General features: G+C 42.6%; 1 protein-coding gene across 1 annotated transcript in view; it reads right to left on the bottom strand.

Annotated features, from left to right (window-relative positions):
• Positions 1-27,633, bottom strand: part of mgat5 (alpha-1,6-mannosylglycoprotein 6-beta-N-acetylglucosaminyltransferase) — a 74,201-nt gene that overhangs the window by 34,050 nt on the left and 12,518 nt on the right. The window contains 6 exon segments of the mRNA XM_037761682.1: positions 1,108-1,269; positions 4,489-4,521; positions 4,523-4,561; positions 8,921-9,010; positions 11,205-11,281; positions 23,089-23,253. Of these exon segments, the coding sequence (XP_037617610.1) occupies positions 1,108-1,269; positions 4,489-4,521; positions 4,523-4,561; positions 8,921-9,010; positions 11,205-11,281; positions 23,089-23,253 (566 nt within the window).

Genomic DNA, 27,633 nt, shown 5'->3' with positions numbered 1-27,633 from the left:
GGCTAGAGCAACAGAAGCTAGCTTGACAAAAGCAACAGTTGTTTTTCAATGAGTGTGAATGTATAATGTGAGGGAGCTAAAAGAGATCTGGAAACCTTTACTGCCCTACACTGATTAGAAAAACAATGTAGAAAATGCCTATAGACAAATAATTCAAAGACACCCCACTGGTTCCGTATTTGAAGAGATTTAAATGGGGAGTGTAAAAACGTGTTTATCCTAGTCGGGGCCTGTGAAAGCAGCTCCCCTTTGTCCCTGTATGCTGTCAGGAGCACTTTGAGAAAAACACACGCAACAAATATGAACAACACACACACACACGGGATGGTTTTCAGTCGCCGAAGGGGGATGCAGTGTTCCACAGCAGGAGGAAGAAGGAATAGGAGGCTTTTGTTTGAAGTGGCCGACGCATTTTTCATTGTTGACAGCCAGCCGCAGTCCCAGAGCAGCGCACCGGTCGAGGATTAATATGTGCGGATTAATATCCAAAAGAGATTAGCGGCTGAAATAAAGAGCTGGCTTTGAGAGTATCTGGAGAGAAAACACTCTTTGGTTAATTATTGACTGAATTATAGACTAAAGAGAGACACAGAGGAAGGAGAGGTAAGATACCATGGATGGATGGATGGATAGGTAAGATACCATGGCTGGATGGATGGATAGATGAGGGTTCTTGCTTGTTTCTTGTTCAAGCGGATGCTGCTTTGCATCAGCACCAAGGTATCGCGGGAATGTGCTGTGAATTATTCACAAGACGGTGGAAAGAAAGTGTGGAGTACATTATTCAGTGCTGGGAGCTGCTCCTAGCTTGGGACACAATGGAATATCCATGTCAGTCCTTTCCCACCACCATTACTTCCCCTGAGCAAAAGTGGGCCGGTTAACAAGTGTGAATAATAAGTGTGTGTGTGCACCTTCAACAGGCTAAAAGCTTAGGGGAGGTGTTTTCAGAAAGTTCCTAAAAGGGTCATATTCCTCTCAGTTTTAGGAGGATAAACATTAAAGTTTGAGCTCATGGCTTTATTAATTCATTCAATATTCTCAACACTGAGTCTAATAGGTCTTTCCTCTCCCTTTGCCTGACTGACTATGATGGACTATGCCCACCTTCTTCCTCCGACGCCTGGCCAGGTTCTGTTTGCCGGCCAGCGAGCGGATGGCGGCGACCCACGGCTCAGCCATGCGTTTGATCCGCAGCATCATCCAGCGGAACTCCTCGCGCTGCGACATCACGCGGTAGAGCTCCTCGAAGCTGGTCCGCACCTCCGCCTGCACACAGGAAGACACAACAATTTGGTTTGGTACAATACAAAGTACAAAATCAAGAAACACATATAGAATAGAAGAAAAATTACAATAAAAATACAAAAAAAATGCTAAAAGTATGCTTAAAGATATGTTTAAAAATACTGTAAAAATATGTACAATAAATCTGGATTAAAATTAAATCTGTATAGAAAATAATTATAATAAAAATACAAAATAAATACTAAAAAAATATGTACAATATATCTGAATTAAAATGAAAGTTGTATCAAAATGATTAAAAAAAAAATACAAAAAATACTATAAAAATATGTCAAATATATCTGAATTAAAATGAAAGCTGTATAGAAGATAATTACAATAAAAATATGAAAGAATACTGTAAGAATATGAGTATACATGCTGCTCCTGTACAGTATGTTCCTGTTCTGTTAACCCCATAATGTTCGTTGTAACTTGTATATCTAATCTAATCTAAAGACATTGTAACTTGTTATCTTGTTGCTTGCTGTATTATCTTTAATAACGGTTTGTTTCAAGTACTTTTATCCTTCTTTCTGCTGCTGCCGTGACGTAACCCCATGAGTTATCTTTAAAAATGTCTGACCTAATCTAATCTAAAATTGCAATATTGACTACTGCACTTTCCAAATGGCTAAAGGGACATTTTCTTGGACGACCCTTCTAGAAGAGCCGTCGTAATGAAACTAAGAGCCCCGGCTCAAAGGCAAACACCGCATGCTGAAGGATAAAATGTTTATCCAAACTGCCCTAAATCTGATATTTTACCACCTCGGATGGTTTCGAGATAAATATGTGGATGAATGAATGTTGAATGTTTAATATGTTGCACCATTCCTCAGCCTCTAAGTGTCCTATTTGTCTAAGAAATCTGTCTGTTGTCATTGAAGCTGAAGTTCAAGTAATTCAGTTGAGGTGATAATAACCATCATAAACTGTCAGACACATCTGCAGACGAAATTATAGAGGGCACATAAAAATGTGTGTTTGAGATCTCTCCTGACCGAGAGCAAGGTATCAGAAAAACAAGTAAACAAGAAGAGGAGAGGAGACAAGGAGAGTAAGCAAGGAGAGGAGACTAAACAAGAAGAGGAGAGGAGACAACGAGAGTAAGCAAGGAGAGGAGAGGAGAAAGAGGAAAGGAGACAAGGAGAAGAGAGGAAAGGAGAGGAGAGGAGACAAGGAGAAGAGAAGAGGGGAGAGGAGAGGAGAGGAGAGGAGAGGAAAAAAGGAGAAGAGAGGAGAGGAGACAGTGAAAGGAGAGGATAGGAAACAATGAGAGGAGACAAGGAGAAGAAAGGGGAAGAGAGTAAACAAGGAAAGGAGAGGAGACAAGGAGAGTAAACAAGAAGAGGAGAGGAGACAAGGAGAGGAGAGGAAACAAGGAGGGGACGAGGGGAGAGGAGACAAGGAGAGTAAACAAGAAGAGGAGAGGAGACAAGGAGAGAAAGCAAGGAGAGGAGAGGAGACAAAGAGAGTAAGCTAGGAGAGGATAGGAAACAAGGAGAGGAGACAAGGAGAGGAAAGGGGAAGAGAGTAAACAAGGAAAGGAAATGAGACAAGGAGAGTAAACAATAAGAGGAGAGGAGAGCAGGAGAAGAGAGGCGACAAGGAGAGGAGACGAGGGGAGGTAATAGTACGCATCTTAACTTTTTAGAGAGCCAAACTAAAGCTTATTTATCAGCAACAGTAGGACACATTAATGGACATTATGTTCTAATGACTATTAAATGAGAGTGCTGTAGAACATGTAACTGCGTGTTGCACCAAGCCCATCCTGTCTTCTAACTAAGAGCGGTGACTAACTGGAAGTCAAAGTGACGTAACACCAAATATGGAAGTGAAACCGAGGCTACTGTCGGGCCACATCTGCAGAATCTGTTGCATCACTCCACATCTGAATGCCACACAGAGCATTATAAGCTGATGGAAATTGAAGGACCCTTGAAGAGGCTGGAGAGAGGAAAGAGCAGCAGTGAATGAGACAGAGGCGGCGAGAGGAAGACGGAGTGAGCAAAGCAGAAACCACAGTGCCATTACCAGCTGCTAAGGTGGCTGAAACAAGGCTGTAGCGGGGCATTAGCATCCCTCATCACGACAGGAAATCACTCCCGCAGACCGAACCTATTAAAATCTGGGCCTGAATTAAAATCTCCAAAGCCTGTCAAATGGCATCTCCCCACCACGGAGGGCTCAGTGCTGTTGATGCATGCGGAGAGGGGATGAAGAGTGCTTAATATTGATTCACCCGCGGCAGAGGCAAGGGGTGGGGGGTGTTTTCGAGGATACTGTGGACTGTGCAGTGCACAAGCACGGCGGCCCGGAGAGGCGCTTTAAGTGGGATTTGAGTGAGCCCGGTGCATTGGCGGGGATAGAAGATCATTATTCCAGATTTGTCCCAAGGTCCCGTCACTCCGGCTTTGGTCTACGAGAACTGTGACGCTACTCGTTCATGCTATCGAGGCATGTTGACACTGTGGATCAGACTCAGCCTGCTTGCTCATTTTAAACTAGGATCATACGCACACTGCAGTGGAAATTACCTCTCACACTTTACTGTCATTTTAAGCTTGTTATCTATCACCTTGTTATCTATTGTGACGTGTTTGTTGACGTTGTCAGAAATACCAGAGGCTTTGGCGGTACATTTTTCGGTGCATAATAACTTAATATATTGTCATTTTAGTCATGTACTGTTTTTCTTCCTAATTTTATAAGAGGTCTGGTCTATGGCTATCTAGCTATCTGTCGCCAAATTGGTGGTTCTTGATTTAATGCAACTTTATTAATATTGTTTTTAGTACCAAATGGTTAAACCTGCAGTGCGGACCTATGTCTACCCCTTAAACGTCCCATTAGATGGCGTTGAGTGGTGTCTGGATGATGGTGTGTGTGACTTAACGTCAAGAGGGGTTTAAAAATGCATGCTAATGGGAAAAGTCCAGACAAGCCTCTTTAAAATTAATACATTCAAGCCACTTGGGCCACAACTGTGACACTTGAAGTTGAAATGTACCCAAATACATCCCCATTTTTTCTAGGTGTTTTGTGAACTAACTGTAGTAGTGCAGAGAGACCATTAGCTGTCTTGGTAAAAGCAAACTCTTGCGATGAGAGCCCTCGAATCTCCAAAGAGCAGCTGAGGTAGTTCAAGTGTTTTTAGTTTACAGCTAACATGAGCTGTTTGCAGTGTTTTCTCACCTGTCCCCTCCTGTCTATTTCCTCATTCAGGTTTCTTGGTCCTCCAGGGCAGGCGAGGACACCAGTTCTCCACCTATCAAGTCAAAAACACAGATTTAGTTTACTCCAGCTAAACACATACTCAAAGACACAGATAAACACAAACATAAGTCAGCTAATGTACAAAGTGAGGCCTTGTTAGAGCCATAGGGGGGGCTGCAAATTACTGCCAGGGGCACAAATATGTGCGTTAATGAAGTTTTTCAATTTAGCGGGGTGTTTTTCTAAAACTACAGATTTAACTGAGCAGCACTTCATCTGATTTGCGTGAAGTGCAGCTAAATTAGATCTGATTCCGGGGCTGTTTTGACATCTAGAGAGCAATGGAGCGCAATATAAATTGTTTTCTGCTGCTGAACTTGGAATATGGGCTGAAGGGGAACTACAAGAGTGTATTCATCCTGCAAGAGAAAAGGCTACATGTGAGGAAATATTAGCACAACAAAAAGATCAGCGGTTGAATGAGAGATGAAATATCAGCACCTAGTAAACGTAAAGTCTTGCTGCTCTGCTGAACAGAGAGCTACTAAATGTTATGCTAAATAATTCCTCTTTTAATTTGCTGCAATATTCTTTACTATGTGTCACTTAAAGAGGACCTATTATGCTTTTTTCTCTTCCCTTTAGTGTGTTATATAGTTTTTTTGTGCATGTAAAAGGTCTGCAAAATTACAAAGCCCAAAGGGAGAAACACTGCTCCTGAACTGCCTGAAACGCCTCGCTTGAAGTCCCGCCTTTTCTTCTGTAACGTGGTGATGTCACCGAGTAACACATTTGCATAATACCTGCCTAAAAGATAGTCTGGCATGCGCTCAAACTAAGCTGGTTAGAGTGGAGCTGAAGTGGAATCCGAAGAGTTTGGTTCGGGCGACTGATCACAACAGAGTGGGCCAGCTGACCAATGACAGCAGGGCGGGGAGGAGCTTAAACAGAGCGTTTCATACAGAGGGTGAAAAGAGGTGTCGCAGCACAGCCGGTATGAGAAAAGTAAAGCGTTTTTTGAACATTAAAGCATGTAAACATGTTCTAGTAGAAACCCAAAATACAAGTATGCACCTGAAAATGAACATAATTGGTCCTCTTTAAGCATTTTTTATTGTCTGATGTTGTCTCGCCGTGTCGCTGTCACTGTATTGACTTGGCTACAATCTCACTTCCTATAATGTGTGATTTCCTTTGACTGTTTAGCAGCTAAAAGAGTGGCTGAAAATCCTTGGTAAATATCCCTCATAGACCTCTGGAAGCAAACAAAGGGCCACTATAAATGCCCATATGAAACTAAAGGCGGGACATTGACCCATCTTACTGTGATTAGATGTAAATTAAGCGTCCCTCTCGTCCTTAACTTCCACTTCTCTATCTCAGCATTTCCTTCCTCTTGTATCAGACATGTCTGACCACAGAGAGGAATATGGAGAATCACGTGTGTTTTGCCTACCTCAGCAACAATAGCTGCTCTGTAAACCAGAGACAAGACAGGTGTGTTTATTCTCCTTCTCAAACCACACACACACACGGCATGCTGACCTTCTGCTGCTGACATCCATCATGATATGTTGCCCTCTCTTATTTACCTCCTCGCAAGGTTAATGTGGTGGTGGTAAGGTATGAATTATACATGGCAGAGGGTGTGTATTATTTTTGAGCGTCTGTGTGTGAGTTCATAACCACGATGGATGGAGAGACTGATCGCAGCAGAAACTCTAAATGGAAATTGTCATGGCAACCGTGAGATCACGTGACCATGAGCGGAGGCTGAGGGCTGTTAGACTCGCAGAGAGAAGATGCATCTGCTTCGAATCTTTGCAGGTCTTTATAGGAAATGTTTGTTTCCTGTAAAGTATCCCTGTTCCATAATAAACACTGGATGGACACAAACAGGATTTCTCTACTAATGGATTCCACTGTTGTCCATCTAACTTCTATTTCCATACAGAGCAGGCCGGGCTTTCTGTGAGTTCACTGCAATGCTTTCAGCTCACATACAATATTCATAACAGGCTGCTGACCTTTCCTGAGCTGAAAGCCATGAAATCGTACTTTTCATAAAACTAGAATTACCCGCCATCGCATTTGTATGCCTCCGCCAACCAATCAAGTTGTAGTTTACATCCATGTCTGTCCCAAATGTCATCATTTTATCCTGTTAGACATTTGTGTGAAATTGTCATAATTAGCATAGATTATTGAGTTATGGCCAAGAAACATGTTTTGTGAGGTCACAGTGACCTTTGTTTACCAAATCCTAATCATCCAAGTGGACAAAAAATCAGATTTGGAAAAAATTCTAAACGGCGGGAAATCAGTCTGGGAATTCCGTTTCTGAGACTTACGGTTCAAACGTTACAGTAAAGTTCATTGTTATGGTGCCACCATCTGGCCAAATTGCACCAAATTCAACACTACACTCCTTGGGTCCTGAGCAATACACCCGCCAAGTGTGAAGTACATCGGATGAGCGGTTCTCGAGATATGTGAAGGACACACAGAGAGACAGACAGAGATTCTTCGCTTCATAGTTAGATTCCTTCAAGGCGTTCATGATATCACGTTCACGAGAATCGGACGGACGTGAGGTCACAGTGACTTTGACCTTTTGACCACCAAATTCTAAGAGTCCAAATGGATGTTTGTGCCAAATTTGAAGAGATTCCTTCCAGGCGTTCTTGAGATATCGTGTTTCACAAGAATGGTCCAGATGGATGTATGGACAACCCAAAAACATAATGCCTATGTGGAGGCATAATAAAATAGTCTAGTTCCATGAGACAAGGATTCTCACTTGAATCAGCACTTGATGAAACAACTTATTAAGATGGACATCTTTCCAGTAGAGAAGAGGGCGAAACACCAATCAAACAGAATGGTAATCATGGCTATGATCGCTGAAGGATCTTTGAAATGATGAATCACTGCTGTGCCTTATGGGAGCCATTTTCTGGATCTGAAAGCTTGAGTGTTTAAAGAGTGTTTTTAAACCAGCATCATGAGCGAATGTTTTGCATTCAGATGGTGATGGGGAAAAGCAAATCGTTATCGGATCGATACCAACTTCACCATATCAGACTTTAGAATTAACGAGATTAATTCAATCGCTAGAAATTAATTCTGGCCATGTCGACTGGTCTGGCAAAGACAAATCATGCAAAATTAAAGGTCTCAAAGTGTCCCTTGAAGGAAACACAAGCTTCTATATGTTAGTGCTTGTTAATAATGCATGTCCTCCATGCTGGTTTGGCTGCTTTTCCTGTTTGCCAAGGATATGTGGAGACGGAGGCCGGGTAGCCAAGTCATTCCACGTCTTCCCTCGGAGGCTCGTCTCTCCACCTCTCCCTCCCTTCCCACTGAATCATCTTCTCCTTGTCCCACCCCGTCCTCTCCAACGCACTCTAATTTGCTCTCATTAAAAATGAAATCTCTACCTCTCTACCTTTGCTCTTATTTTTAGCGCTCCATTCTTCTCTGATCGTTCTCAGGTGACAGGAATGTTGTCAGAGCTCTGAACCTTCCTTTATTCTGGGTTGTCTGAGCTAATCTGTTGCAGCAATCCCAGCTTCCTCTACTCATGTACTCGCTTTATGACTAACAGGAGCAGGAGCTAAATTATTAAAATGTTAGATGTAAATTGTCTCAATACAGTCCCCAATAAAATCCCCAAAATGTGTGTATCAAAGCCTGATACCTCTTCTTCCTCTGTGCCATAAAGCTCCATTTGTTGTCAAAATACATTGAAAACACATCAACGAACCACACTGTTACTGGCTGAACACACACACTGTAGTTTGCTTTGACTCAATCCCTCATACACCGTCCTGCTGCTGTAAAAAACTCACTTGAGCACCAAATGTGGATTCATCCCACGCTGAAAATAGTCTCCAACAAAAGCACTATTTCCTCCTATTTAAGTAACATTTGCTAAAAAACTAGTGCACAGCTGATTCATTTATTTTTCAAAATGAACCTTAATATATTCGTGACCATTTTTTTAAAAGATTTACAACAAAAATATAGAATATCACCAGCCTTATTTACATTTAGCAGACTGTTTTCATGCCAGAAAATTAAAACAAATGTCTCTTTCCTACGAATTTTAGTTAAACCATGTCATGTTTTGCATTAGTGCATTAGTTTTTCATTTCTTTTGCAGATTTTAAGGAAATTTAGTTAAATCTTGCATCACATTTAACTTGTGACTGCGCCTTCTTTTAACATTCCACCCGTGCAATATTTACAACTCTTCTTTCAACAAAACACCCTGAAAAGTTAATATAATGATGTATCTAGACCCATTTACTACTAGGATGTCACGATACCAGAAAGTGCAGAAAACACTTGCAAGTTAGACACCTTCATTAACTTCCAAATGTATATTTACAATTAACACGGGACTCACCTCACTGAGGTAGATGAAGAAGGAGCAGGTGGATCCATCTACGCCGTAGTTGCCGTAGCAGGAGTCGGAGTGCCACATCTCCCTCATCCACTGAGGAAGAAGAGGAAACGGGAGGATTAAATCATGCATTCTCACCCAAATCACCCCTCCACTCACTCACACTTTAATATCAGTAAAATATATGTGAGCTAATAGCAGTCAAATGTATTTAACGCCTCTTACCAGTCACATTGACAGCCAAACAACTGTCAATTGGAGCGTTTTTTCATTCTAATAATGGAGCTCTTTGGATGGATACAAAAAAGTCAGGTTGCAATTTAGCAGCGACTGTGGTGTGTGGGCAGGTTGTGATGCTGGGAGAATACATAATGCACAGTTGCAAAATCTGTAGCGATGGCTGCCTATCTAGTTTTCCACTACCCTCGTCCAGGCTGTTTTTGTGGCTTGAGGTTAAGAGAAGTAGGGATTGTGACTTTAAAAGTCACTGGCTTCAATCCTGGAATCAAAGGAAAAATCTGGGGTTTGAAAATAAAGGGACATAGTCCCTTTCAGCAAATACATATTGCAAGAAGTCGTCCAGTGGAACTGCTCAGCAGCAGCCACAGGAAGAAAGGGAGGTTGTTCTCTCATGTGTGAATGTGTGGAAATAAATCAATGTAAAAAAAAAGGCATTCCTTGACAAGACAGAAACATGCATCTGTAATAAATCTTCTAGGGCTGTGTGGTCGGCAAGAATCTTGGCGATAGATACGTATCACAATACAGGGGTAACAATTTAGCAGGTCAAGGACCCCTTTGAAAATGGCCATGACAGTTTTCCTCGCCAAAATTTTGCATAAGTTTGGAGCATTATTTACCTCCTTCACGACAATTTAGTATGACATGGTTGGGTACCAATGGATTCATTTGGTTTTCTAGTTTCATATGATACCACAGATATCTTCACTCTTCAAAACTGAGGCCCGCTACAACCACCGAAAGATTGGCACTCAGGAACTGAAGCTGTTATCTATGCTCTTGACCAAAGCAACCAGACTCTATTGAAAAAAACAGTAATATTACCCATCGCAGAAACACGGGAGTTACGGATCTATGAGGTGATTCTGTGAGGGAAAATTACAGGTCTTTCAATGGGGTCTGGTGCTTTGGCGGATGGAGGCATAGATGGATACAGTGGATGGCTTCAGTTCCCCGTCAGAAAGTGCTGTCTGACCAGCGAGGTAAAGTGGTGAAATATTATAAAATATAGCGCACACTTTAAACTGATATTGCGATTTTTTTTCCAGCATCTTCACTCTAGCTTCAATCTTGCAAAATAAATAACAGTAAAAAAAAAAAACTAAAGGATAGAGGGAGAAGGTGCAGCAGTATTGGACTTCTGATTTGATCCCTAGCAGGCAGATTTCTGGGCTCTGCCGTGATTGACATGCTGGGATGCATTCGAAGAGGAGCTAAGGACTGACAGCTATCGTGCTCGGTCATAGACTGGGAGTACATCATGCGTGCTGGCTTACAGTAACCTAAGGGAGCGGCACAAGGGGAGATATAAAAATCGAGATTTCAAGCTGTTCGCAGAGGGGGAGACCTGGCAGATGGGCTTGGATCAGAGTCGCTTGGATGGCGGAGGCATGAAGATTGTACTAGATTTGTTTTAAACGGCAACCAAAGAGCTCTATAAAAGGTGAAAATGGATTTGTCAGATGTTACCAAACTGTGCACTGATAGTAAAAACTGCTGTGGAATAACAGTTTTAGTGGATTTTGATGTCTTTTTCTGAAATGCAGTATACAATATGTGTGTGAATGTGTGTGTGATGTGTGTGTGGAGCAGGCTTTGGCATCGCCTGGCGCCCAGTCGGAAATGCTGACAGTATCAGTGGCGGATTGGGACTGGCTGAGCAGATGGTGTGTATGATAAGGGCCCTATCAGCTCCAGGGAGACCAGCACACACACACACACAGAAAAAACATGGGATTGAAATTGTGCATACATCTGTGTGTGTGTGTGTATGTGTGGCACCTGTGTCGAAGTGTGTGGGCCCGTTTGAAGTTTAATATTGACGCACATGGGCGGTTATGGCGCCAATAAAATTAGATCATTGTTTAGACTTGTTAGTTTTTCCCCAGAGGAGCTTTTTGTCAGTCAACACGTGGGATGCCATCTTTTCTGTTCACGTAGTGCGGTGCTCTTTTTCTTGCTACTTTTTTTAACTTATTTCTGAATGACCCAGACGCAGAAGCGAGGTGGAGAGGCTGTCTCTACTGTGTGTGTGTGTGTGATTCACCTTGACCTTGTCCTCGCAGTGAGGGAAGCCCTCCAAAGGCGGCAGCTCACACTTCTCCTGGGCTCCATTTAGGAGGTCTGGAAGAAGAGAGACAGAGAGAGAGAGAGAAAATCAATAAGGTCAGCTCCAAAATGCTTTTGCGGTCTGTGTGAAACTCACACTGGAGACGATGCAGATGCAAACTTTAACACGCTTCTAGTGCAGTCAGTTCATGATGCCATTCCCTTCAGACAGGATCAAAATCTGAGTGTGTGTCTGTCAGTCATTGGCTTTCTATATATTACCAGAGTTAGGGAGCACTCAAGCTAAACTACAAACAAATGAAAATGCACAGGACTGGACACTTTTCATTCTTCCACACCCAACCATGTTCCCAAGATTTCCTGTTGACTAATTCACTGTTAGACTGACCAAGCATTCCTAGATAACTAATTAGGGCCCGGAGCACAACCCAACGGTGGAACCAGACAATGCTAACTTCCTGGTTGGCTGACAAAAATATGTCAGTAAGTTACAAACAAAGCCCAGAATGGCCTGAAATGCTTCACTTGAAGTCCCCGCCTTTTCTTCCATAACGTGGTGATGTCACCAAGTAGCACATTTGCATAATACCAGCTAGCGGCCAGTTTGCACGCCCTCAACCAAAGCTAGTTAGAGAAAAGTAAAGCATTTGTTTTATATATTAAAGCATGTAAACATGTTCTAGTAGAGTATGCATCTGAAAATGAGCATAATAGGTCCCCTTTAAACGGTTTTATGTAATCAATCATTTAACATTAGTTATCCAACGCCATCTCCAAAGATTTTACTTTTTTATCTCCAGCATCATCACAGCTCACTCCCTTTATTAAAATTGAAAAAGACACCCAAAACATAGCATACAGAGTGGCTGCCTGCCTAAGTAGCTTGTACAAAAGCAGCAAAAGCTGCCATCCCCTGGCCAAGATAGAGGGTCATTTGGCTGGTCGATGCTGTCAATTTCCTGTTCGGCTCAATAGACAGACAGATAGATGACACGTTGCTTTTGCAAAGGTGATAGGATCTGTCGGATGACTCAACATTTTTGTTTTTGTGGGTGTGACTGAACAGTGGGAACTTCCTTGTGTCTTTCCTGTTGTAAATGACGAAGAGATGAGATACAAACACATGACACGGGATGGTAGAAGAAACCCAATGTGCAGCCCGAGTGGCTACTGACATGGCTATGTGGTGAGGCTGATGAGGACGTGCCATAAAGTGCAGTTCCTCTAATGGATATCAGTTCCAAATCAAAACGAAAAAAAAAAAAAACAATCAGGCTTTAAAGAATTCTGTTTAAAAAGTTATGAAGTCTTTTGCTCTGTATCTCCCAAACTGAGGCTTAATAACAAGTTATATTCACTTCAGTAAACTTAGCTCCACCCTCTTTCGCCACTTTTGGTTGCAAAAAAAACAAGATTGCAACAGCCAAAGGCAAAATGGCGACAGGGCAAAAAACAGAGCTGATAGCATCTTGTCTGTGGTACAATCTCAGCACTTCAAGTTCAAGATTTGTCCCCGAGGGGCAATTGGTTTTGTCGCAGTAGCAACAACAACAACAGGACTAGAAAAATAAGATAAAAAACCACATATACATAACCACATACTAAAAACACATAAATACGGTTGCATTTCGGAGTGACAACTGGAGACCGCCCATTACTCTTTGGTCAGGGATGACTGTCAGCCAACAGCATCACCTTTGGCTCGGCAATCTGAACTCAACAACAACGGAAACCGCAAAAAGTTGAGAGCTGGGTCAATCCAGTCCACAATGATGCAAACGCAGGTTGAGAAGCATGCAAGTAAGACAGAACTGTTTCCTTTCTGCAATAAGCACAAGTAATGCAACTGTTGGGCGAGGGAGCCGCTGATATCTTTCCTGCATGGCTTCCAATATCCCAGGAAGCCAATGTCACCGTTAGGATTAACATTTGTGGCTTTGCACGCAGGCTTCCCTCCCATATAATCACCTTTTTGATATCCTATTCAGAGACGTTAACGTCATCGCCGCTGACCTTTACAGCCAGAGGATGAATAATGCATTACGGTAGGCTGCGTGGTGAATAGATAAAAGCTTAGACGCAAACATTGGACTGATGTAATGAGTTTGTGGGTGGTGTTTTAGGAGGAGGATGTGTGTGTTTATGGAGGTTTGTGTATGAAGCTAATCAGCGGCTGGGTCAAGCTTCTGTCGGGGTGGGTGGGTGGAGCACACAGAAACTCCTGCATCATGTCAGCGTTGATTCAGTTTATTTTACACGATAAGCTGCTGCAGTAGGCAGATAATTCTGCTTTTTTTTCTCTCTCTCTCTCTCTCTCTCTTCTCTCTCTCATATTATAAAACATATTTCACTGACACTCTCTGGCTCTCTCTGTCTGCAGGAAGAATGACAGATAAAAGAGAGGTGATGACATGCTACAGAGTGCTACAACTAAAAACATCCCCAGTTAGATGGAAATCTACCGACACAAGTTTCCATCCACTGCTTCAGTCGTCATCTAGGGAAGGAGAAGAAGGGAATCAGCTTCTGAGCCACAGCGAGAATGACCCCTTAAAACGTGGCCTCTCTGCGCCAATAAAATCTGGGAAAGGATCAAGGAAGTTTCTCATGTTTAGATGTCATCATCTGTCATCAATTAACGTTCATTTTTATGAGTTAGTCAAAATACAAAACATAACTTTTGGTATCTGTTATCGAGCCTCTAGGCAAGTATGATGCAAATATGTTACTTGGTGACATCACCACGTCGCGGTAGAAAAGGCGTGACTTCAAGCGAGGCGTTTCAGGCACTTCAGGAGCAGTGTTTCTCCCTTTGGCGTGGACTTTGGGCTTTGTAACTTTGCAAACAAAAAAATGATGTAAGACACTTAACGAAAGGGAAAAAGCACAAAGGTATAATAGGTCCTTTGAAACTCGCTGTCAGTAAACAATAGACAGCGGAGAATGGGAGCTGTTAACAGGATCAGTTTACACGATATCTGATATCTTCATCTTTAAATGACGGAAGTGGCTACATGGCAGCATAACAATGTCTACACAATGCAGACAATTACGCTGCACAATAGTCACCCCACCCTGTAGTCACAACTAAAATTGAATGCAGTGATTCATAATAATCACGTAACACTGCACTCAACAGGTGTACAGTTTTCACAGTATTCAGTATCCTCCCCCCCTGTCAGATGGATCAGTGGAGAAGTCCTAATGAGCTCTTTGGACCCCGTTCCAGACAATCCTGGCTCATACACTGGAGTATTATAGTTGTTGTATAATGTAAAATCAATTCATCTCTGTTACTGTAGTCAAATCATTCCCGTCTGCAAGAAAGAGGAAATGGCAGAAAAGTGGGAGTACTCCCACTAGTTTGACTTTTATCAAACAAACACATGGTTTCCGTTAGCGTCCACAGTGAAGGGAAATAAATTAACCTCGGTCCTAGGTGGACCCGATAGCTAACTCTCAGCAAAGAGCTTTAATAACCCGTCTAACAACAACCACTTTGAAATGAGTAACAAGGAACAAGCAGTAGCAGCAAACCCAACACTCCTGGTGATAAATGGTATTTTAATCCTATGGGATTCAAAGAGGAAAGAGGTGGGAGGCCACGCCAGTGAGCCAGTCACAAGATGAACATAATAAAGGCTTCTCATTGTTTCCTAGGGCTGCAGTATGGAGGACTAAAGCTGCCATTATAATAAATAAATAATCGTGTTGTTTTTGTTGCCTTGATTTCTTGTACTGAAAGCGTCGCCTTAAGAAACCCGACTTGTGATTTGTCGTTTGGTAAAGTGGCTGTCTTGTGCAGCAAGCAAGCGCCACAAGCGCAGAGTGAGTTATCTCATCCTTCAGTCGGCCAGTCATCCAGACAAACAACCAACCAGACGGCCTGTCATTCATTCTATCAGTCAGCTAGCCAGCCAACGGGGCGCCAAAGCCACCAGGCAAATCTGCCTCCTCGCTTTAATCAAGCAGAAGAAGCTGCTGCTGCCGAGCAGCGCCCTAAATATAGCTCCCTTCATAATCAAACACAGCAGAGGTGGGTGCCGTTTGAGAAGGGAGCGTCGTTCACCTCCACCGCAACAAGGCCAGACCCTTTAGCTGCCTTTTACACCTCGTATCCATTCACTGGTCCGAAGACGTGACTGAAGTAACACACCCTGGTGGAGCGTCATGGACCGCCAGTAGACCATTTACTGACCAGGTAGACGTTAAGCACGCCCAAGAAGCTGCGTGTTTGCTATCAGACACACAGCATGACAATGAATAGGGTAACTGACGCTTTGATGTGAAGCGGTTAAAGCCATGCACCAAACCGCACCTCTTGTCGTGCAAAACACAGCAACAAAGCAAGGCAAAGGAACACAAACAGTACATTATTCTCAGTAGAGATATTGTATCGTTAGGATTGATACTACTATTCTTTCCGATACTCCTTATTGGTTCGGTTTGAAATATCACTTTTCTACATGTTTATATCAGTACATAAACAGTTAAAATAACACCAGTACGATCAACTAAAAGCACACACGAGAGGTTCATTTGTAGCGGATAAAAACAAGACACCACCATGAGGTATAGTGATATAAATAGAGCATATAAAAGTAAAACAGAATGAGGTTTGACATGTACTTTGAGAACCAGAGGTAGAAAAACAGATGAGATCATTCAAAGAGCCTCTGACAGCACTGAGGTCACCATTAGCCCAGTCCTAGCACACACAGCGCTGGCCATCTGATAGCCCTTAAATATAGTATCATCTCTGAACAATATCGTACACAAGGTTATTTTCCCACTCTCCCTCGCCGCGTGTCTCTCCAAGTCCATGAGGTAATGTTGAAATTCGACAACTCCAGAATTGGATTGAGGACATCTGGTTTATGTTATTCTTTCTTCTTGTGTACTTCTCTCGCTCTCGCTTGTATCATTCTCGGGCAAAAAAGCTTCCCTCAAATAAGAGGAAATCTGCCAAGGCACAGCTTCAATGGCACAGTTTGGTTACCAAATAAGTGTGACACCGATTAAATTTACAAGAGGAGGGTTATATGACAATTACGTAAGCTCTCAAAACAGTTTTCTTAACAAAGACACCTCAGCAACATGGATTAAAGTGTCACCATGGTGATTCTGTGGAGCCGAAAGCTTGAAAAATAGACATAAAAACGAGGTGAAAAGTGCAGCGTTTCCTCGTCTGTGTGTCCTCTGATCACTGGCTCAGATAGAAACACTAATTTTAGATGCACTTTGCGAGAAGAAGCAGCAGCAGAGGTATCAGTGTGTGAATCTGTGCAGCAGCTCATCAATTAGACAGTAGGCAGGCTGGCTGATGGACGGCGTCCTCGTAGCCTCGGAGCATCAACAGCTGTGCAGGTGGAGGGAAGTCGGGTCTGTATCACAAAGAAACTCTTGAGTCCAACACTGGAAATCCTGCATAACCGGCGTCACGAAGCTGCCATGACTCGGTTCAATCTGGGTTTTCCTATCCAGCCATGTGCCAGTCATGTCAACACATTCAGTATTATTTCCACGGTGACATTTCGATGTTCTTTGTTACATAAACCAGTTAAAAACAAAGCAGAACGGAAAAGACAGACAGCCTCGATGAGAATCCATAGTAATGATATAAACAGGAAGTATAATGTCACCATGTAGCCAGTGAGTTAGTGGGCTGCCTATATTTGTTTACATTTTGGAACATTAAAAGTATGCAGAATTCGCTATCAGCACTTCCTGTTTGCAGTGTACCCGTGGATGTACAGACGACTATCACTGGATTACTTTGATACTGAAGAAAACTTAAAAAAACGTGATTGTTCTCAGTCAAGTTCTGCAGTTATAAGGAGTGTCTTTTTTTCTATGATTTCTAAGCCTCGAATTTTTAAAACCTCTACTCTGATATGCTCCGGAGCAGGTTAGCCGAGTTAAAGGGATAGTTCAGGTGTTTTCGAAGTGGGGTTCTATGAGGTACTTATCCATAATAGCAGTAAGTGGTTAAGCAGACAGGAGTACCAGCACGGGAGCAAAGTAATATACTGCTGTGGACGGGGCCGACTGTCCCACAGCAAGGTAAAGCGGTGAATATATTCTAAATCGTCATCTACTGTAGGTAATACACTGACTATGCATAAGTACCTCATATAACCCCACTTCAAAACACCCCAACTATCCCTTTAAACCAGTCATACAGGTGCAGATTAGTTTCTGTTTTTCCAGTGCCCTTTAAAAGGAAATTCTCAATAACTTCGTTGTCCCTTTTATCACCTCATCTGTGGGGAGTTGAGCGAAAGAACATGAAAAATAGCTCATGAAGAGAAGAGGAAATTGTATGTCATCATATCTGAGAGGGACAGGAGATAAAGTGTGGTCAAATATATACAGAGCACCATTCCGCCTCAACTGTTTCTCTTATACTGCATGACTGTGTGTGTGTGTGTGGGGAGATTTCACTGCACACGTCAGATGAAACCTCCCAACTGCTCGTCTGGGCCCTGCCACCTGAAGAGGGGCTTCCCAGCGCGAGGGGCACGTGTCAAAACACATGTCTCTGGTCCACACAAGTGTTCCACAGTGAAGTCCTTGAGGCAGAAAACCAAATATCCCCATGTAACCCCGCTTCTCCAGCTCCAGCCCACGTCTTTCTCTCTCCCCTTCCTCTGCTGCGAGGAGCGCAGCGTCTGGCTGTAATCAATCCCTCTTTTGTGCTCGGGCAATCTGATCGGCCTCACTGTTCTCTTTCCCGAAATATCCAAGAGGAAGATTCCGATTTTTTTGCACCGCCAGAAAAACTTGATTAGCTCTCAGCGTCGTTGCAGAGCTATGACGAATGTTCCACTGTTGATTTGGACGAACGGTGGCGGGTTTCGGCTGTGGGACACGCTGGCTGCTCCGTGTTGTTGTTGTTGTTGTGATCAGATGGACTTTAAATGAAACAGAGAATAGTCTCTAAACTAAAAACAGCTACATATAGGTTCATAGAAACAGAAACCTAGTTCATTTCTCTGTTAAATAAGAAAACATTTTTAGCCACCTGCAAGACATTTGTATTTCCTGTAGTCAGTGAAGCTCAGCGTGCTTTGGTTAAACTCAAAAGCACTGCAGTAGTGTGTTGTCACAATACCAAAATGATGACTTCGATACGATACCCTGCCTAAATATCTCAATAACTTCTCTATGTTTATAATGATTTTATTCTAAAATGGAATAACTGTAATTTCCCCCAGGGATCAATAAAGTATTTCTGATTCTGATATCACTTCTGTACCATTTAACGGCAGGGTATCGTGATACCTTTCTAGTATCGGTTTACTGTGCAACACTACTGCAGTGGTGTGTTGTCATGAGAGAAGCAGCTCGAGAGCTACAGACCCGGTTCAAGTGTCTCTCTATCCGAGCACTTTCTAGCCTGCAGAAAAACTCGCTGAGTGAATGTAAGATGAGGCTGTTATTGTGTATATTATGTGCACATGTGAGAGGGGGAAAAAAAAAGGAAAAACGCCCCGAGGAAACGGCTGATATTTGGTAGAAGGAGGCAATGCAGGGGTTTAACCAGCACAACAACAATGCTGGCACGGAGGAAGAGGAGACAATGGAGGATGCAGAGGGAGATGGAGTGCTGCATACAAAGAGGAGCATTACAGTATGCAGAGAGACACAGCATACAGTACGAAAGAACAGCACTAGCAACACTGTGGATTCATACGCTGGGCTTCCCACCATAGCTTTAATGCAAAAACCCTTTCTTTCCATAACTGAAACACAACCCGAAATTAAATCTATGATATTCAGTGATCAGCAGAGAGAGTGCTAAACAGTCACTGAATTGAATTAAGGAAGGAGGGAAACAAAAGACAGACAGAGTCTGGGAAAAAAGTGGGGTGCACGTGTCCCAGCCAGTGTGTGTTAGCCCCAGATGTTCCTCCCATCCCACCACTGCCTCCTCAATCAGCCGCAACCTCAAGAGAGACGAGCCCGCCTGTTGGGGGAAAGGAGAGGAAAGAGAGGGAAGGGGTACGGATATATATATATATATATATATATATGTGTATTTTCTTTTCTGATTTGACTGATTCAAATTGATTTACAGATGAGAAGCTCTCATTTCATTCTTGATAAGCTGCAGCTAGCTAACCCTTCGTTTTCAGTGAAAAACACTGCAGACATCAATGCTGACGTGTCTCCGTGTACTGAATCATGACGCCAAGAATCAAATACCGAATACCTAAAGGATACAGAAAGATTCACTTCCCTAATAGCAATGCACCTCTAATGCAAATGTAACATTTCCAACTACCGCTGCTTTAAATTAAAAGCGCTCAACTGGCGGAACACAAAGTGGGTTTTGTTGTGAAGCAGCCAATCAACCAGGACCTTTGTCTATTTACAGTAGGTTGATGCTGCAACCTACAGTACAACAACATCCAGGCAAACAAAGGTGAAAATGCAATATTACAAATTGTTAATCAGCGGCGCTACAAAACTAATGATTTCTGTTTTCAATTACGCTGCGGTGGAATTTAGACTGCAGGTGATGAGTTCCAGGATTCATGCGAGCGTTTGAAAGTGTGTGGGAGCGGACAGCATCTCTCAGCAACTTTCACTGAGTGGGTTTGTGTGTACTTATTAGTATTGATCTGTACACTGAGGAAATAACGAGGCCTTCAGGGCAAAATAGAGACCACAGATTCTGCTCTAAATCTAAGAGACGTTTTCAGTATTAAAATGGTAATTGTATGCGACATAACTAAATTCTATTTTTCAGGTTTTGCAGGAGAAGAATCAACCTTCTCGCCCTCCTGAAAACTGACAATAAAGTGCGGGGACCAATGAAATCACGAGGTAAGCAGAACACGTGTAATCCCCGGCAGAAACCATGTCCTTGTCCGCTCCGTTGTTGACATTGAGACCTGGGATCTCATCTTTCACTGTGAGCGGCAAACAGAGATGCGAGCGGATCGATGGCTGAAAGAGACAAAGCAGTGAAGGCGCCCTGAGCTGTGAAAGCACAGGTCTCTGTTTACCGAAAAAAAAATCGGAGAGTGTCGCACAGACGGGACGCTACAGATCAGCCGAATGTCACTGGCTTGATGATGACTTTTAAAGAACGGGCGGAGGGAAGAAAATGGAGAAGCGAGGGCCGGTTATATAGCTGCAAATCACCGCCTGACCATTCATTACATGTGTCTCTACGCCTGTGTGTGGGAGGAGATTACATTTCCACGCCGCGGGGCCGGCCCACACATGAAACACTGCTGGGGAGGTTGATTATCCACATCAGCGAGACACGGAGAGACAAGGCGTCACAGACTGCTGTTGGACCGAGTCCCATTTGCCTCCCGCTATGGCCACATCCACTTGTTTTCATCCTGTAAGGGGCTTCTGTAACTGTCGTCCTCGGCTAAACGCAACAGCACACAAGGCCGAAGTTACTCCTGAGCATGGACAGAGGCAGCGGATAAAAATATGGCACCTTTTCTTTTCAAAGCGTCAATGCTTTTTAACAGTTTTTACAGCACACACCATGCAACCTCTACTTCTTCCTTCTACTTTGTTTACTGGTGTTTTACAGCCATGCATAGCGTTATAGCGCCAACTTCTGACCAAACTACGCTGTAGCCGAGTTTATTCGCTCCAAACCGGTTGATGGAAACGCGTCTAATTCCTTTCAAAAGAGAAAAGTTAGATTAAAATTCAGTTGACAATTAAATTGAAACCCAGCTACTGTCGATTCAAGAAGTACTCAAGCGAATGAATTTGTGTCCCATCAGTCACTGAGCTGAACAGCCTATTATGACAAAGGTGAAAGTTTCTGAATTCCTTTGAGGGCAACTGTTGCAATACAAGATGAACAGGTTTTCAGACCAGATTCCTCCCTGTCAGGTAGTTTCCATAGCTCTGTTTTTAATCATTTGTGCATGAAATGTGTTACATTTTAAATTAGTATTGGAGGGAAATGAGCATTTTCTTGCCAATTTTCCGGAAATTGAGTTAAAAAATGTCAGACAGCATAAAAGCAGGAATAAACTGAATACTGACAAGAGCCACGTTTGGTCCTGAACGTGCCTTGGCTAAGAAATGTACACAATCGAGGTGGCAGCAGTGCAGTCCCAGGGCTGCTGCTCAGCTCCATCTTGATAGAGGCCTCTCTGAAAGCCAGGCGTGTTCCCCTCACTGTCCAGATCCTTATCTCTGTAATTGCCTTCCAGTCAGGGAGGAGCACTGGAGGATGTTGGCAGTAGCGCTGCCTGCCACCCACTCCAAGACAGGAGACATGCTCCAATGGAGGCTCTGGAGTGCTGGGCCCTTTTAGTTCGTTGCCAAGAGAGATGTAGCTGCCGCTTTGTCGGCTTGACCCGCATTCAGGATCCAACTGTTGTCTCTCGAGGGTACTGCTGGAAGTTTTAAGCGAATGGTGTCACAGGTCCAGGTGCTGTGGCTCCACAACACAGGGAGCTGAAGCCAACACTGCCCCGACAACGGTGGGCGAGATTAGTATCTCATCTCTAGTGGAAGAAAAAGAAACGAGTTGTGTTGTATTTTAAAGGGGGCTGTTGACTACAGAATGTGATTTACAAAAAACAAAGTGATTTATCGGATTAAATGAGTCTTTTTTTTTATTAAATCAACTTTCTTTAATGAATATAACTCGGATACTGCTACAATACCTTAAAGTTATTGAGTACCCAGCCCTACATATCTTACAATATTTTGTATTTATTTCCATTGTGGAATAATGTTTGATTATACTGGTTAATCGTTTGGTTTATAAAATGTAAGAAAATAGTGACAAATGCCAGTCACAGTTTCCCAAAGATATTCAGTTCACTAGAAGAAGTTAATTTCTCTCAAACATTTACATCAGGATTTGATAAAATCACTTTGAGGATCCAAAGACAAAGTAACCCTGACTAAATTATTGTTATCGTGTCACCCAGATGAAACAAGACAAACACTACGTAGGTGTTGCAAATGGTGTGAAAGCATGTGGTTTGCTGTTCATAGAAAAAAAACATTTAAATCCACAAACAAGGAAGCCAGATTTTCATTCTGACTCATCACGACTGTCAGGAGCTGTCGTCAACTGTCTTGATAACGATCGCTTTCATATGACGCTCATGTCCGTTAATTAGCCCGAAGTAGCTCTTAAAAGAGAGAGAGTGACAAAGGCAGCGGCCACAGTTGATAAAAGACGGCAGCGCAGCAGCTGTCATTAAGATTAGATCCATTCAAATGTGACTTTGCACAACCCAATCAGCCTAATCCAATTTTACATATATTGCCTCAGAGCACCGATTCCACATTCCTACTGTTTAATGCTGCGCATACAACTGAGAGCGAGTCCCAGGATCCCAGGAAAAAAACAACACCTCGCTCTCTCGACTGGGCTGAATTCATCATCTGAAAGCTGGCAGCAAAATCAATGAAAACTAATAAAAGGGTCATGCAGCGTGAACGGAGGCCTTATTTGAATTATGTCCAAGGATGCGGTCTGGTCCTATAAAGTGCCTGGTGTGCACTGTGCAATGCTGGCAGAGTTTAGTTGGTTGTATGCCTCGGGACTGTTATTCATGATAAGAATCTTTTAAATGAAACAAGGGTCACAGAAAACAGCCACAATCAGCTTATCCTCTTTTCTCTAATTAGTCTCAGCTACGATATGTTTACTTTCATACCCTGAAAAACATCTGGAGAAATAAATTTGCCCATACATGAGTCACAGTTCATGCGAAAAAGTTTTCTCTCAGAGCTTCAATCCTTTGGGACGACATTTCAGCCTTTATGGAAGACATCCTCGTATTTCCTTTTCAGCTTTGCTTTCCTCACCACAACATGCACTCCAGACTTTAAAAAAAAAAAGCAACACCTACCTGCCACGTTAACTTTTTCAGAGTTTGTGGCGCTGGGTGTGGCGGTGCTGGTGCCGTTGGTCAGGTTGCCCCCCGTGCCGTTGTAGATGTTCTCCACCTTGGACTCCAGCTTGCCCAGCCTCAGCATGATGTTATCCAGCAGCACTGCGAGGGTCTTCTTCAAATCTGCAAAGTAGGAATGTGAATCACATTATTGGGATCATTGTGAAGAGAGGATAAAAAATGGAAAATGAAACCTGTCAGGTGCACTGTTTTAGGATAGAGTTCATTATTTAATCATTGATAAGGGGGGTAAAAGTCAGGTTTGGCAATACAGAATCACAGATTTTGCAATGATCTTGGTTAGATTCCCAAATCACATACCTGCTTCAAGCCAACTACAACAGTATCCACACAGAAAGAAATGTCTGTTCTACTCTGTGCATTGCTGCCTGATATTTACAATATATTTATTAAAGCAGGCGACAGTAAAGTTATCAAATGGAGCCGTAAACATCAGGCAAGTAATGCCAAGATTAGCAGCTACTGCTACTTCCAACTGGCCCCCTGCTTCTCCCTAGCGAAGGCCAAAAACCAAGATGGCCAAAATGACAAACTCAAGACTTCAAAACCATAGTCTAAAAACCAATTTGTGACGTCAGGGTGACCAAGTCCACTTCTTGTATACAGTCTACGGTTGAAGGTCTATATGTATCTAATCAACTGAGCAATAAGGCTCCACATTCTGACTAAGAAAAGGCTTCCAGTTCTTTCCCCATCATTACAGTGAATACATGCATGTAATTTAAGCTGCTGCCTGTAGTCTGGGGAACCTTGCCCTAGACTACAGTGTGGACTTTTCATCCCCCACTACAAGGCTTTGGATTTCAGGCAGTCAGCTTGGGGCTCATTTAAATGTAAAACCGGAGCCGCGGCGACTTTGCGAGTGACCTTGCTGTTTAATTTGGGTCTTTGCATTTCTGTAGGCGTCTTTTTTCTGTGAGCATTTATCTGCATAGGACACAGCTAATGGTAGAACGGGCAGGAGGGAGTCTGATCAGTACTGAGACGGAGAGGGCATATATTCTAAATGTTAAGGCATGGGGTTTTTTTTGGCCTTATTTCTTGTGGTATTTGTCTGACACTGTAACCGGAGGCAATTGCAATGACATTTGCAGAGAAATGTTAAGTTGTTTTGAGCTGCTGTAAGTGGTACACAACATATATATGTTACCAGCAGCATGCTTTTTTGTCTGCAGCAAAGAGCTCTGTCATAATCATCGATGCATCGCCCTATATGTGTGCAGGAGTGATCCAGAAAGCGTGCCTTCATTTCATCAGACGATGATAATTGCAGCTTGTCTATCGCATACAAGCGCCACATTTTCCCTCGCCGCGATGCATTTGACACGCCAGTTTTTCATCACGTCAGAGAGATTGGCAAGGGCACAGCGAGGCCTGGCAGAGCACGCCGGCCCTGATTCGTGTGAAGAGAAAACGCCGGAGCGTTTGTCTGATTTGGACGAGCTTTGCGCTGGGAGGAGCAGCGCAGCGAGACCAGGAAGAAACCAAACGGAAAGCTTTGGAGCACCGGCCTTGCCAAGCTATCGGGCTGAACATAATTAGAAGCAAAGGGGGTGAGCCCAGAGTTAATGCCCCCCTCTGTTTACCTCTGGCAAACACATATTGCCTGTGCCCACTGACTTCAGGCTGTACATCAGAGAGATTATCCAGACCTGGTTAACATCTTAGCTCCTTAGCTAATGTCAACATGCTTGACGATAGGAAAGACAAAGATAGGTAAACAGTAAATAATTGGCTTAATTTCTTTCTTGCACTTGCATTTACAATCTTGGGCCAGTTGCATAAAAATAGTCCTAGTCTTTGTCTTAAATATAACTTTAAGTCAGACTTGCCATAGACACTTAAATTTACCTGTTGAATAAAGCTTCCTTATGAGTGACTAATGTAAGACTGACCTAGATAGCCTGTCGCGAAATGCATTATGGGTGAAATAAGACACTTCACAGAAGACAATACATTTTGTATGTTCTGTATATGTAAGAAAATGTTTTATAATAATTGTCTCTGAGTGCGAGAACTTTATTAGCAAGTGTGTTAGAAAAGCATCCCTGGCGCTGTGAATAACACTTTGACTTGCCCTTCTGTACACTAATACTGCTACCAGGTAACCAGATGAGTAATAGCACACCTAGGGACACATTTCCGCCTGTCTCAATATTTCTTAGCGAGCTGCAAAACAAATCCCGGAGCGGGTAAACACATTTTGCTTTTTATAACAGTGTCATATAAGATAATAATCTGGATGCACAAAGACCTGGGGGTTTTCATTAAGCCCATGAGCATTAAAAAAGAAGTGATTACGTGGGAACATAAGCCCGAGGTATTCATCAGTGATTCCTATTGTTGTTGTCATCCGCTTCGACCCGGCTTGTCAGGGGTCTCCATATCTTACCTACATAATATAACAAAGAGCAGAAGGAGCACATAATGCCCTTCCACCCTAGAGAGGACGGAGAGGATTAGAGCAGCAATATGAGCTTACACACCACACCCAGTCCTCGCTGTGGGCAGCTTCACTCTCCTGACTTCTGATATTGGCCCGACGGAGCGGGCCGAGGCAGAGACTATACGAGTGCGATGAGAGTTCACAATACCTGCTGAACTGTGTGGTAACAAGACACGGTGTCAGCAGGTGGCTTGTCACAAACGGCTGCGTGATTCGGTTTCAGGAGGGGTTAGAAAGGGAAAGATCATATCCTCGTCATGTATGACTTTACTGGAGAGGAAGAGGATGGTGTGACAGCGCCTCAAGACTCCTGGAATCTACCTGATATTCAATACTGGCTTCCAATAACTTCCTTTTGATTGATGTGAACTAAATGAATATGTAACAACTTGGGGATTTTTCATTTCTATTCTTCTATTTATTTATTTATTTTGTTGTGATTTATTATCACCATTAACTTTGTTTCTCTTTATTTATTTATTTATTATTTTAGTTTTTTTCCCTATTTATTTTTCTCTATTTATTTTTTATTTATTTTTGTTTATTATTATTCCTATTCTAATTTTTTTTTTTCTTTTATTCTATTTTCTAACTTTATCTCAAATTTGTATTTAATTTTCATTTATTTATCTATTTATTTATTCTTTTTCAATTCCTTTTCTATACTTACCTTCTCTTCTCTCCTAATATAAGTATAAATAAACATGTTATTTTTCCTCCCTGTACATTTATGTATTCTCTGTGTATTATGTATTGATACAGTATTGCCACGCAAAATAACGCAATACTATGCTGTATCAATTTTTTACTACCATCCCTCGTTCGTGAGTTGTCTAAATAACTTATGAGAGGTTGCCGTTTAGAAAACAAACTAGAATGAATACCTAGGAAATTAGATTTTTTCTAATTTGAAGAAGAAGAAGAAGTGTTGAAAAAACATTAAATATAAGACACCAAAAATTGCATCCAATCATGTTAGACTTGATCTGAAACTACTTTGACAGAAAACATTGGAAGTAAGGTGGTAACTGATTGCCTAACATGAAGATACTGACAGACATTAGCTTGAGACGCACTATATTTAGCACCATCAAAAAGCATCTTATCCTGGCTGTGTGTAAACAGGCAGACAGCTAGCTGCTCCGACACACTGACATCATGCTTTTCAACAGGTGTGTTTCTTACAATGAGCCGAGAACAGAGGGTGTCGTATGCCGCACAGATTGTAAAGCCCCTCGAGGCAAATTTGAGATATTGGGCTATATAAATAAAATTGACTTGACTTGACTTGACAAATGGGCTCTCACGAGACACAATATTAAATTCAAATGCATTAAGATTTTATGGGTCATTTATGGGTCGCAAAGGAGGAAACTCTACAGATTGTATCAGTGCAAATCATGGACCAAGTGAGTGAGCGCAGGAAGCAGGGAGCATCCTGCTGCCTCCCTATCTAATCAAGGACATGAAATGGATTTTGATGTGATGTTGGACGGCGGTCAGCAGACTGTGCCGCAGCTCCGACAGCGCCGTGGAAATCAATCCATCATATAAGGGAACAAAACAAACAGGACAGGACGCTGTTCCCTGGAAACTCTGGATCGTGTTGCGGGAAAATCTACAAACTGGGCTTGGATCACATTTGATTAATGACATGATTGATGAGGATAACTCCTCTTATGGAAATGTTGTAAACGGGCACAGTTTCTCTTCTAGGGGAATTATAGCTGTACAAACTAGTCATTCTTCATCTTAAGTTATTAAAGGGATAGTTTGGGTGTTTTGAAGTGGAGCTGTATGAGGTACTTATCCATAGTCAGTGTATTACCTACAGTAGATGACAGTAGGCAGGAAGCAAAGCAATGTACCGCTGTGGACGGGGCCGGCAGCAAAACGTATTTTAGACATCTAAAAAAAAATTGTGTTGCATGTGTAGTACCTTTAAATAAGCTAAGCAACTACTGCACGTGTTTCTTTGCTCCTTCTTCGTGTTCTCTGGGAGCTGATTTAATCTCCTGCAGCTTTACTGTATCCTG

Source organism: Sebastes umbrosus, chromosome 24 (assembly GCF_015220745.1).
Source record: "Sebastes umbrosus isolate fSebUmb1 chromosome 24, fSebUmb1.pri, whole genome shotgun sequence".
NCBI lineage: Eukaryota > Metazoa > Chordata > Actinopteri > Perciformes > Sebastidae > Sebastes > Sebastes umbrosus.
The sequence above is the reverse complement of the archived record's forward strand: the minus strand, read 5'-3'. Positions and strand labels throughout refer to the sequence as shown.